The sequence below is a fragment of the Delphinapterus leucas genome, unplaced genomic scaffold (genome assembly GCF_059928025.1).
Source record: "Delphinapterus leucas isolate spDelLeu-1000000601 "Yukka" unplaced genomic scaffold, BTC_Dleu_Yukka2 spDelLeu_asBTCV2_sq25, whole genome shotgun sequence".
In the NCBI taxonomy this organism is placed as follows: Eukaryota; Metazoa; Chordata; class Mammalia; order Artiodactyla; family Monodontidae; genus Delphinapterus; species Delphinapterus leucas.
Window position 1 is genome coordinate 15,270,382 of NW_028322234.1, and position 12,462 is coordinate 15,282,843.

A 12,462-nucleotide genomic window follows, 5' to 3' on the forward strand; every position below is an offset into this window, starting at 1 on the left:
CAGTCATAGTGACAGTGATGACAGTGTCTGTTTGCCCAGCGTTGAATCTGCACCAAGCCCAGTGCTAAATGCAGGCTTTACCTGCTTCATCTCCCTCCACCTCACAGAACCCAGCATGCTAGTTTCATTACCATCCCCATTTTTCCATGAGAGAAACCAAAGCTCAGAGGGGACTGGGGCTTACTTGAAGTCACTCCTGAGGTAGCCACAGAGTTTTCCTTTCCTTGCCACAGGTGGAAATACCAGCACCCAGTTCGTAGACACACAGGCAATCAATCAAACCTTCCCAGGCGGAGCCAGGGGAGGCTTCTTGGGAGAGAGGGCATTGGAGCTGGGGTTTTGTGGGTGTATAGGAGTTTACCAATAGAAAGGGCATTGCTGGCGAAGGTGTTAGCACACAGAAAGGCCTGGAGGTGAAGAAAGATGTTGGTGTAGTTTGGGGATGGGCAAGGCTGTGCTTCTGGCAGTAACATGGAGAGGATGAGAGTCAGTCCTAGTCCTAATGCCACGGTCTATCCCAGAGGAGCCTAGAGGAGGTGTCATTAGGCTGATGGGGACACAAAGGGTCAGGTCAGCAGGGAAAGAAACTGGGATCTGTTGTTAGGCTGGGTTTGAATCCTGACTTCGCTGCTAACCTGCTGTGTGACCTCGGGCTAGTGACTCAACCTCGCTCAGCGGCCATTTCTACCTTGACAGAATGAAACTCAGCATCATCCATCTCCCAGCATTCCTGGGACAAGGACACACGATAAGCCCCTGCACGCTGCTTGCACACAGTAGGTCCACAATCCCGGGTTACCACGAGCATGGTAATTATTGCCCCTGGATGAGAACACCAGAGACATACACACCTGCCTCATCCATCCGTGCTTTTTCTCGTTTTTATATTATTTTGTAGTAACTGCCTAACACATTCAGATCAGCCACCACCACCTGATGAGATGGAGGCTATTCTCCCCACCCCCGTTGTACAGATGGGGAAACTGAGGCACAGTGAGGTTACGTTTTACAGCCAGGAATCGGCCAGTCTGCCTGGTGCCAGAGCCTGGGTTGCTACCCATCACCCCACACAGCCAGGCGTGCCTGGGCTGCGATCCATCTGGTCACCTCCCGGGGCCTGTGTCTTCTGTGCTCTATTCCTTGCAGTGGGAATAGTGGGCCGAGGGCTGAGCAGTTTTAGCTTTTCATTCATTCACTTAACGCAGGGTTTCCCCTGCCCTCGGCACTGCTGAGGTCGGGGCCAGAGCATCCTCAGGGAGTGGGGGGCCGTCCTGGGCACTGTGGGGTGCGGAGTAGCATCCCTGGCCCCATCCCCTCGATGGCACCCCCACGTGACCACCACTGATTTAACTTACACTAGTGGAATAAATCATATATTTACGACTTTGACATCTTGCTCCAGTGATAATTAACCAGCCTTGGGCAGGATGCTGAGATCATTCCCATTGACAGGTGAGGAAACTGAGGCTGCAAAGTGACCATTGTGAGGAGGGGGTAGAGATCCCAGAGTTTGGAGGCTATCCTGTCCTGAGTTCGAATCCTCGCTCTATCGTGTGACCATGGGTGGGGCTGTGCTCTCATTCATTCAGTGGGTTTTTCATAAGCACCTACTGTGCGCCAGGCACTGGTTTAGACCTGCGAGACAAAACAGATATCCCACCCCCTTTTTTTTTTTTTTTTTTTTTTTTTGTGATACGCGGGCCTCTCACTGCTGTGGCCTCCCCCGTTGCGGAGCACAGGCTCCGGACGCGCAGGCTCAGCGGCCATGGCTCACGGGCCCAGCCGCTCCGCGGCATGTGGGATCCTCCCGGACCGGGGCACGAACCCGCGTCCCCTGCATCGGCAGGCAGACTCCCAACCACTGCACCACCAGGGAAACCCCCCACCCCCTTTTGGAGCTGATAATCTTGAGGGAGAGACACCGAGTGTGCTGGATGGTGGATGTGCCCCGGGAGCAAGATAAACAGGGAGGGAGATGAGAGCATGAGTGGAGGTTTAGGGGCTGCATTTCAAATGGGTGGGAGGGCATCGGGGAAGGTCACACCGAGGAGATGACATCTGAACAGAGACCTAAAGGAGCTGGGGAGTGCACCCCATGCGTGTCTAGGGGGAAGGTGTCCTGGGCAGAAGGCATAACCTGTGCAAAGGTCCTGGGGCAGAACTGTGCCTGGTGTGTTGGAGGAACAGTGAGGAGGCCCGTGTGTCTGGAGCAGAGTGAGCGAGGGGGAGAGAGGGAGGAGGGGAGGGCAGGGAGGGGGCGGGGCAGGCTGTGCAGGGCCTTGTGGGCAGCAGAGAGGATGTGGCTTGTACCCCAGGGAGGTGGGAGCCCTGGAAGGCTGTGGGCAGAGGAGGGGCAGGTCCTGACCGAGGTGCTCACAGGTGCCCTCTGGCTGCTGAGGGAGGACAGACTTGAGGCTGGGGAGGACGGGATGGGGGGATGCCAGGGCAGAGGAGACTGCAGTGGTCCAGGTGAGCCATGAGGGAGTGTGACCCAGGCTATCAACACGGGGCATGTAGCCAGGGCTAGCTCCGTGGATGCTCCCTCAGTGAGCCCTGAAATTCTTTTTTTTTTTTGGCCACACTGCGTGTAGCATGTGGGATCTTAGTTCCCTGACCGGGGATCGAACCCATGCCCCCTGCAGTGGAAGTGCGGAGTCCTAACCAATGGACCGCCAGGGATTTCCCCTGGAATTGTTACTACTGTATCCCTTTAGGTGTTGGTAGTGGCCTAGACTCAAACCCAGGTCTCCGTCTCCGAAGCTGGGGCATCTTGACCCCAGGAGGTGGTCTGTTTAGCAGGAACCCTGTCATCTGGGGGCCAGCAGAGGGGCTGTGGGCACCGTGATTGGCACTGCCAGCTTCAAGGAGTAGCCCAGGTCCTCGGGAAACCATTCGGGTGGGGGCTGTCAGGTGGTAGAGAGCCCGGGCAGGCAGCTGATATGTCCACCATCCAGCACCAAGAGGAGTGATTTCTGCCCTAAAAACAGCTTCTGGTCCTGTGGGGCCTTCCCAGGGTGCTGTGCGGCCAGTCCAGGCTGGGTTGGAGGGGACTGGTGGGTGGGCCTCCAGCTGTGGCACCAGATTTTTCTCTGCAAAATCTGAAATGGAAAAACAGAAATCAGGCCAAGCCCTTCCCAGGCCCTGCGCTGTTGGCGTCGCCACTCTGAACCTCGGTCTCTTCATCTAAGAAACAGGAACACCCAGGGTGCTCTCCATCACTGAAGACCCACAACCCTGTATATCAGGTGTACTATTTGCAAGGCTTTGGGAGCCAAATAGGACCAGGTTGGAACCTTAGCTCTTGCCCATCACAAGCTGAGTGACTGGGGGCCAGTCGCTCACCCTTTCTGAGCCTCGGAATAGAGCTGAGGGTGAGAACAAGCCCAGCACAAAAGGAGCGCTTGCTTGCCACAGGCTGCGGCCATACCCCAGTGTGTCTTTCTTATGTCTGGGGCCCCTTTGCCAAGAAGAGGAGGGTTTGTCCAAATGAGAGAATCTAAGCATCCACAGGAAATATCCTAATGGGGGTGCAGCGGGCGGAGAAAGCTCTTCCGGGCTGGCTGGGGTCCCCGAGCTGCCTGGAGGTAAGCTGAGAGGCGTCTGCCCTGCAGCGAGGGGGCGCCAGGGAGCGAGTGGGCAGCTTCATCGGGCCCAGTATTAGGCAAGCATCAAGGTTCAAAGCCCCAGTTTTTCAGGGGTCACCGGGCACAGAGAAGTGGTGTGGCGGGGTCCCAAGGAGCGGGGTCTGTTTCATGCCCACCCTGCCAGGTGGCACATAACCAAGTATTTCAACCCAGTGTGATCGGGGCTGTGATGGAAGGGGGCGCCCATGGAAGGATGGGGACAGAGGGGGTCCTGACCCGGCCAGTGGTAATCCAAGAAGGCTCCCTGGGGGAGGTGCTGGCTGAGCTGAGGTTGAAGCCGCCAGATGAAGAGAGGAGGAGAGACAGCACGGGCTCCCATCGTGTCTCGTTTCCCGGATTGGAGGGTGCTCGGGGTGTCTTCCCGGCTCCGAGTCATAAAAAGGCAGCTGGATGCTTCTCACTCCCTGCAGCCCGCTTCTGCCCTTCCTTCCAGTGGCTCCCCAGGGAGGATTTTTCCCCAGAAGCGAGATTCCTGACCTGACCACAGAGACTTGCCCCCATGACCTTGGCTGGGGACCCACATGGCCCCAGTCACCATTCCTGTAGGAGGGGCAACCCAGGCAAGGCAGAGCCAGAGAGGCAGGCCCAGTCCAGGGCTCAGCGTGGAGCAAAAACGTCGAAATCAGGCTCGGGGCCTGGAGGTGAGAGGAACAGAAGACGTGGGCTTGGGGACTGATAGGCCTAGGATCCAACCCTGTTGCTGTCATTTCTGAGCTGTGTGATGTCATGCAAGCTCATTAAACTCCCTGAATCTGTACAATCCCATCTGTACAGTGGAATCAACAATCACTTCCCCAGTAAGATACACAGGATTTGAGGGAGCCCACTGATGCCTGCATGCAGTGGGTCTGCCGATCTTCCAGAGAGGTGGCCAGTGTAGACTTACATGGTCATATCAGTGGGAGCACAGCCTGGAATGAGGGAGGTGAGGCCAGTCAAGGCGCTGAGACGGGGACTCTCTTTTGTTCAAAGCCCAGCCTGAGTCACAGATGGGAGAAATTGGGCTCTGTGGCACCCAGACTTGGAACTTGAGGCCTCCTTGAACCTCTCGGCACTTCTGAGCAGCCAGAACTTCCTAGGTGAACCTGAGTGGCTCAGCGCTCAGAGGCCTGGCCTTGCTCAAGCTTGAGTTGTTCATCCTCTCTCTGCCTCTCCTCAGAGCCCAAACTTTTACTTACTTAATATATTTCTTTAATTGGCTCACCTTTCTATTCAAACCTTACAAAAATAATAATTTCAATTTATCTTCAAATAGTTCTAAATGTAAAAAAGTTACCAGGGTATGAAGCCTTCTTTCCCCTGTGTCCAGCCACCTGCTTTCTCCTCCCAGAGGCAGCTGTTGTTTCTGTGCGTGCGCACGCGCGCGCACACACACACATACACTTTCCCCATTCTCATTTTTCTCATCACACAAACAGGAGCATTTACTATACTTTTTACCCCTCACTTTTTGTCCACTTCATAGTGTATCTTGCTGTTCCTGTCCTAGAAGTTCGTTACAAAAGCATTCTTGTCCCTTTTTACAGCTACATAGTATTCCACTTAGTGGGTGGCCCAGTGTTCATTTAATCATCCCCTTTTGTTGTTTCGTTGGATATGTAGGTTGTTTCCCTCAGGACCTTGTAAGTATGTTGCAGCCCTTGGGTCTGTCGGTAAAACTCTCAGAAGTAACTGAATTCATTTTATGGGATACATTGTAGCATATTACTGTGGATGGAAATCCAGTATCCCTTTGGGCGATTCAGAGGTTACTGTGAAAAGTCAATAAAAAAAGAGGACAATGTTAATGAACTCTCAGGTACTGTAGCCTGTTCCAGGTGCAGAGTTGAGGCTGTGTAGGCATCAAAGACATAGTAGCTCCCACTTGAGACTTTCCTGGGGAGACTTAGCACATCAGATCATCATGAGGGGCAAAGGATGGGGGCACAGGACCAGCCCGGTTCAAATCCCCGCTCAGCCACTGGCTGGCTGTGTCGAAGCAGGTGCCTTGCCTGGTCTGTGCCTTGGTTTTCTCGAGTGTGAAATGAGGATCACGGTGGCTCTGTCCCCCAGCACTGTCAGAAGGATGTGATGTTGCTGAGTGTACACCATCCGCATACGGTAGGCGCTCAATAAGCACTTGCTCTAGTGGTTGGCAGCATCCGATCCCCCATTTTCAGCTCTGGCCTCCAGCTCTGACTCCTTGTGTTTGGACACCTCCCACAGATGAAGAGGCTGGAGCCCTGGGTTCGATCTCTGGTCTGGCTCTGACCTCAGGTCCCTTGGTCACCCCTCTGCTTCCCTGTTTGATGCCTCCGTCTCCCCGCATGTCCTATCAGGGATTGATTAGACCAAGTTCTCTCCTCCCAAGTCTTTTTAAGATCAAGGACCCTCCGTAGTTTGGCTGGTCACTACTGAGGGCCTTCAGGGGCTGAATTTAGGGACCCCAAAGTCTCAGGGGTATCCCCTCTCACCTTCTCCTGTGGCACTGGGTCTGAGCAGGTGTGCCTACGTGAGGTGTGTCCTCGTGTGAGTATGTGTGGCAGTTGTATCCGGGTGGGGGGGTGGAGGTGCTGGGCAGGGCCCGGGGTGCCCACAGTGGGCAGTGGTATCATTTCTTCTTCTCTCCAGCCCTCCTATTGGGCCCACATGGTATCTCTGTGTCCGGACAGAGGATGGAGGGCATGTTTACCTGGCCCCATAGGGTCCTCGTCACGTGCCCTGGCCCACCAGAGCCCCTCCGCTTCCTGCTCTCTCCCCAGAGCCCCCCAGGTTCATCAAAGAACCCAAGGACCAGATTGGCGTGTCAGGGGGCGTGGCCTCCTTTGTGTGTCAGGCCACCGGAGATCCCAAGCCACGCGTGACCTGGAACAAGAAGGGCAAGAAGGTCAATTCGCAGCGCTTTGAGGTGAGTCAGGGGGAGGGGGGTGAGGGGAGGGGAGACAGCTGAGGGCCAGCCCCACCCCTGGACGGGGCCACGGCTGCTCAGCCACAGAAGCCGTCCCAGAAGCGTTCCCCAGATGGAGCATGGGCAGTCAGGGCAGGCACCCTCTCCAGACAGGTCCCTTCTCTTCTCCCACGCACTCTCTGCCACGTGCACCCCCCACCATGTGCCCCATGAGCGCCCTCCAGGCTCGCTTGTTCTGCCACCTTTGTGCTGTGTGGCCTCAAGCAACTCCCTGCCCTCTCTGAATCTTATCTCACCACTGCACACAGAAGGGAACTCATAACTCTGTGCACAAGTATGTGGTCAGACACACACATTTCCACATCCAGCATGCCTTCACGTGCCTTCAGTCACCAGACTTACGTGCATGTGTCACACACCCACTTACGCACAATACCCTTTGTACAGACCGTTTTCTGCCTCCAGCATCTTTACATGGATGTATACACACATGTGTGTACAGCCCCCAGCTCCTCTCCTGTTCACGCCTGGGACCCCAGCCTCACCCTGACCTTTGTCCCCTACCCATGGCAGACGATCGAGTTTGATGGGAGTGCAGGGGCCGTGCTGAGGATCCAGCCACTCCGGACACCCCGGGATGAGAATGTGTACGAGTGTGTGGCCCAGAACTCAGTCGGGGAGATCACTGTCCATGCCAAGCTCACTGTCCTCCGAGGTATTGGGCTCCCCGGGGTGGGTCGGGGAGGACCTGGGGCCTGGACTTTGGGGACAAATACCAAAGGGATTCATGAAAGTCTTGCTTTGGATTTTCTCTTTGGGGGGGACCTTGATCTCCTTTTTTTAGCCTGTAATACAACTGGGACCCAGAGCCTTCTGGTAGGAATTTACTGAGTCTTTGCCGAAAAGAAGAGTGTTAAGGGACTAGAGTCATCTCTATTTGTCATCTTAATCGTGCTCTTCTGATTACAAGAGGCAGATCCAACTCAAACTGAGAATTCATTGGTTCATGTAATTAAAATCTCTGTGGAGTAGACTAGCTTCAGGTTCAGCTGGATCCAGGAGCTCACATGATGTTCTCAGAGTTCACTTTCTGCCTCTGGATTTGTTTTCTTCCCTATCAATGGTATCCTTAGTGAGATTCCCCCCATTAGCCCCAGGCTCCAGGGCCCCCTGGACTAAATGACCCAGGACTGTTGCTGTTCGTTGGCCCAGCTTGGGTCAGATGACCATCCCTGAGCTGGTCACTGTGTCTGGAGGAACAAATACTCTGATCGGCAGAGTCTTCCTTGGAGTCAAGTAGATGGGGTCAATAAGGGGTGGTTCCCTTAAAGAAACAAAGGAGGAATAGAAGGCTGGCTAGGCAGAAACAGCTAAATATCACCTCCTCATAGATTCACACAGATCCTTCCTGCGGGCTTCTTGCTGGCCTCATTCAGGTGGGCTAGGGACCAGGAAATGGCTCCCTTATTGTAAACCAGTATCATTCAGACAGTCTCACCACAAACCCGCCTGCCCCCGACCCCAGCTGCTCCCTGCTGCCTTCTCCCTTGCAAGGTGGTTTTAACCCAGGGGCCTGCAACTTGAAATCGCATCCTGGCACTGCCCCTCCGTAGCTTTGTGACCTTGGGCAAGTTAATGAACCTCTCTGAGCTGCAGTGTCCTCACCTCCAAAGTGGGATAATAATGATGTTCACCACAAGGGATTGTTTCAGAACCAGATACAAGTGGGGGACCAGCATGGTGCCACGAGGGGAACAAGCATTTGGTTGATTCTACTGATCTGATATTATTATTACTGTCATTGTTGTTATTCTGGTTGTGACAAGACAGCTGCCACCAGCCATACTGCAGCTGTCAGGTGGGTGGGTGGGTAGGTGGATTCTGCCTGTCGCCTACAGGGGCACCCTGACCCTGTCTGATCTCTAAGTAGAAGCCACTTGGAACTTCCCTGGTGGTCCATTGGTTAAAGACTTTGCGCTTCCACTGCAGGGGATGCGGGATCCCTGGTCAGGGAACTAAGATCCCATATGCTGCGCGGCATGGCCAAAACGAAAAAAAAAAAAAGTACAAGCCACTGCCAGCCATTGGGGGCAGGTGGCCCCCACATGCGGCTCCCAGGTTGGGAGTCATCCCATGTCCTCCCAGGCATTGGAGCCACAGTCAGCTTGCAGCTCTGGGAGGAGCCGTCACATTGGCCGCAGGGGCACGTGGTCCCAGACCCTGGTGTGCGACCGCCCTCAGAAAGCTCTGCCCTTACCGCCTGGAAATTCCTAGTAATTTTTTAACAAGAGGCCTCATAGTTTCATTGTGTGTGTGTCCTGGAGCCCATCCTGCTGGCGGATTGAGGGAGGAGGAGGGAAGGGGAGGAGTCCACCCGCCCCAGCCCGCCCCGCCTCTTCCCAGCAGATATTTTTGCCCTGACCTTTCTCAGGAACAGCCCGCCTCCCGCCCCGCCCCCCCCCCCCCTCACTGTGCCAGCCTCCTTTGTAAGCGCTCAGAGAGTTAAAAGGACACGCTGTGAATCTATTAACCGCACAGTCTCTGGGAGTCTGGGAAAGACACATCTCCGTTCTCCGCCTCCCCCAACAAGACCCTTGGCATCTCTCTGTTCTCGGGCCGCCTAGAAAGACGTGGCGCTTGGGCTGGGCGCCCAGCCCAGAGCGTTTGACCCAGAACGCCTGTGCCCCCTGCCTCCCCCGCCTCGGGCCGCCCCCCCCCGCGCCCCGATCCCCAGGGACACCCTCCCCCCCACCCCACCCCCCCGCGGCTGAGCGGGAAGGTCTGGGCTGCCGGGCCCAGCACCCCCAGCTTCCCTTCCTCCGCTGCCATCTGATTGTGGACCCTGCTCACACCTCCCGCGCTGCTGTTTTAATTAAACTCCGAGGAATCAGGCACAATGTGGTACTCGATGAACATTTTTGTTTAATTAGGAGCTCTCGGTAACGTCAGGCGGCCGCGGCCTCCCCCACCCTGGCTGGCTGCCGCCCACAGGCACTCACGGGGGCCCCTCGCGGGGCTGCACGCACCCAGGAAGTGCTCATGTGTGGACACGCGTGGGGTGCGGGTGCATACGTGGGTGAGCACGCATGCACACTTGTGCACCCGTGCACACACACACACACACACACGCACAGGAAACGGGTGCACAGAGGGACACCAGCAGACCCAGCCCCCAGCACGCCTGGGCCAGCTTTGAACACCAAGAATTGAGGCCCAGTTGTCTTGGCCCGAACCTCCGGTGACGTCATCAGTAGCCAATCAGAACCATGTATGAGGTGGTCCAGGCCTCGGGCCGGGAAGAACAAACTGGGTGTGGAACGAGCTCAGACAGGATCCAGCCACCCCATCCGACCCCACAGGTCCAGGCCCGACTTGGGGGTTCTGCAGATGCCGGCTACACCCAGCTTCCTCCAGGCTTAGCCCGGCCTGGGTTCAAATCCCAGCCTTGCTGTGTCCTGGCTGTATGACCCGGGCAGGTACGCATGTGTTTGAGCCTCAGTTTCCCCCTCTGAGAAACAGATCCCATCTCAGAGGTGGGCACAGAAAGCTACCTTACAGGGTCTGGTACATAGTGCTCAGGACTTGGGACTGGGGCCGTCTTCCTCTACGAAGCGACCCCTGCCTGGGCCGGAACCACAGCTCTCTTGTTTAACTGGGGACACAGGTGATGGTGCCCCGGCCAGGCTCTCCCTTACCCCGTCTTGGCCTCCTGCCCCTTCCATGTACCTGGGTCTCTGTTCCCTCCCCACATGGTGGCCTCTGGCCCACCTCTTCCCAGCCCCCTGTCCATCCCCCAACACACCCACCATGCCCGGTGCCCCTCCTGGGCATTTGTAAGCAAATACACATTTATTATTTCCTTTTTACGCAAATAGCGGCTTTATCTTTACCAAGAGGCAGCAGGCTTCTTCTATAAAACACCAGAGTGAATATTTTTGACTCTGCAGGCTAGACAGCATCTCTTGCAACTTCTCAGTTCAGGAAAGCCATGTAGATGATGAGGAAACCAATGGACGTGGCCGTGCACCAATAAAACTTTATCAACAAAAACAAGCGGGGCCCCAGGTTTGGCCCAGGGGCTGTAGTTTTTTGTTTCTGTTTTCTTTTAATTAATTAATTTGGCTGCGCCGGGTCTTAGTTGCAGCACGTGGGATCTTTCATTGCGGTGCATGGGCTTCTCTCTTGTCGCGGCGTGCGGGCTCCAGAGTGCACAGGCTCAGTTGCAGCACGCAGGCTTAGTTGCCCCGCAGCATGTGGGATCTTAGTTCCCCGAGCAGGGATCGAACCCGCATCCCCTGCATTGGAAGGCGGATTCTTAACCACTGCGCCACCCGGGAAGTCCCAGGGGCTGTAGTTTTTGATCCTTGGTCTACACGTCTTTCACACTGAACTCTGTCCACTTAGGAATGCATCTTGGAGTTTGTTACGAATCTGTCTGTAAGGCGATTCCTTCTGCTTGTTTTGGGGACCCATCCGTAGATGGCCCAGGTCTCTGTTGACAGGTGTTTACATTGTCGCCAGCATTTTCCCGTTACTGTCAGTGCCTCAGGAATACCTCTGCCTTCCTACTTGAGTGCACGGGCCTGGGGAGCCAGCCGCTGAGCTGAGGGCTCTGGGGGTCTCAGGTGGATGGTACCAACTCGCCCCTTCTGGTCCCGCTGTACCAGCGAACATTCCTGCCAGCTGTGGACTCGCAGGCCTGTCTCTCCTCGGTCTCATCAGCCCTGCGTGCGATCACTTTTTTGTCACTTGTCCATCAGGGGTGGGGCAGGGACTGTGTTAGTTTGCTAGGGCTGCTCTGACAAAGTACCACAGTCTGGGCGGCTTACACCACATGTGTTTTTCAGTCTGGAGGCCGGAGGTCCTAGATCAAGGTGTCGGCAGGGTTGGTTCCTTCTGAGGCCTCTCTCCTTGCCTCAGAGACAGCCGTCTTCTCCTGGGTCTTTACATGGTCTCCACTCTGTGTGTTCTTAATCTCCTCTTCTTACGAGGACACCAGTCGCGTTGGATGAGGGTCGCCCTAATACCGCATTTGACTTAATGACCTTTCTAAAGACTCTGTCTCCAAATACAATCTAATTCTGAGGTCCCGAGGGTTAGGGCCTCAACCTATGTATTGGAGGAGGGGGGAGGTACACATTTCAGCCCATAACAAGGGGCTAGTGGCTGTTTTAATTTTAGCTGAGGAAGCCTGCCCTACCCCAGGGGACCCTTTGTCCACTGGAGATGACAGGCCAGACCAGAGCTGGGGGTTTTAGGGGTGAGAGCAAAAGGATCCAGGAGTCCAGGTGCTGGAGGGGGAGGGCAAAGGTGCAAGAGGGGGTGGGACCTGGTGGGAGGCTGATGAGCTGCATGCCCCACCCTGGCATCAACTCCAGCTGAGTCAGGCCATGGAGCCCATGGTGCGATGTGCAAATTACATGAACGAAGGCCACCCACCCCATCGCCTCAGGCCAGAACCACATTCTTCTTTTTTTAAAAAAATTTTTTATTGGGATATAATTGACTTACAGTGTTGTATTAGTATCAGCTGTACAGCAAAGTGTATCTGTTATACAAATACGTATATCCACTCTTTTTGTTTTTAAAATTTTTGTTTTAAATTTGTTTATCTTTGGCTGTTGGGTCTTCGTTGCTCCGCGCGGGCTTTCTCTAGTTGAGGCGAGCGGGGCTACTCCTCGTTGAGGTGCACGGGCTTCTCATTGCGGTGGCTTCTCTTGCTGTGGAGCACGGGCTCTAGGCACACGGGCTTCAGTAGTTGTGGCACACGGGCTCAGTAGTTGTGGCACGCGGACTCAGTAGTTGTGGCACATGGGCTCAGTAGTTGTGGCACACGGGCTTCAGTAGTTGTGGCACACGGGCTTCAGTAGTTGTGGCTTGCAGGCTCTAGAGCACGGGCTCAGTAGTAGGCACACCTGCTGTGTGCCAGGA

General features: G+C 55.3%; 1 protein-coding gene across 1 annotated transcript in view; it reads left to right on the forward strand.

The window, feature by feature from the left end:
• The window catches only part of PTPRS (protein tyrosine phosphatase receptor type S), a 103,521-nt gene that overhangs the window by 39,729 nt on the left and 51,330 nt on the right, over positions 1-12,462 (forward strand). The window contains exons 3-4 of the mRNA XM_089905611.1: positions 6,386-6,531; positions 7,105-7,246. Coding sequence (XP_089761737.1) covers positions 6,386-6,531; positions 7,105-7,246 — 288 coding nt within the window. The remainder of the gene's footprint in view (positions 1-6,385; positions 6,532-7,104; positions 7,247-12,462) is intronic.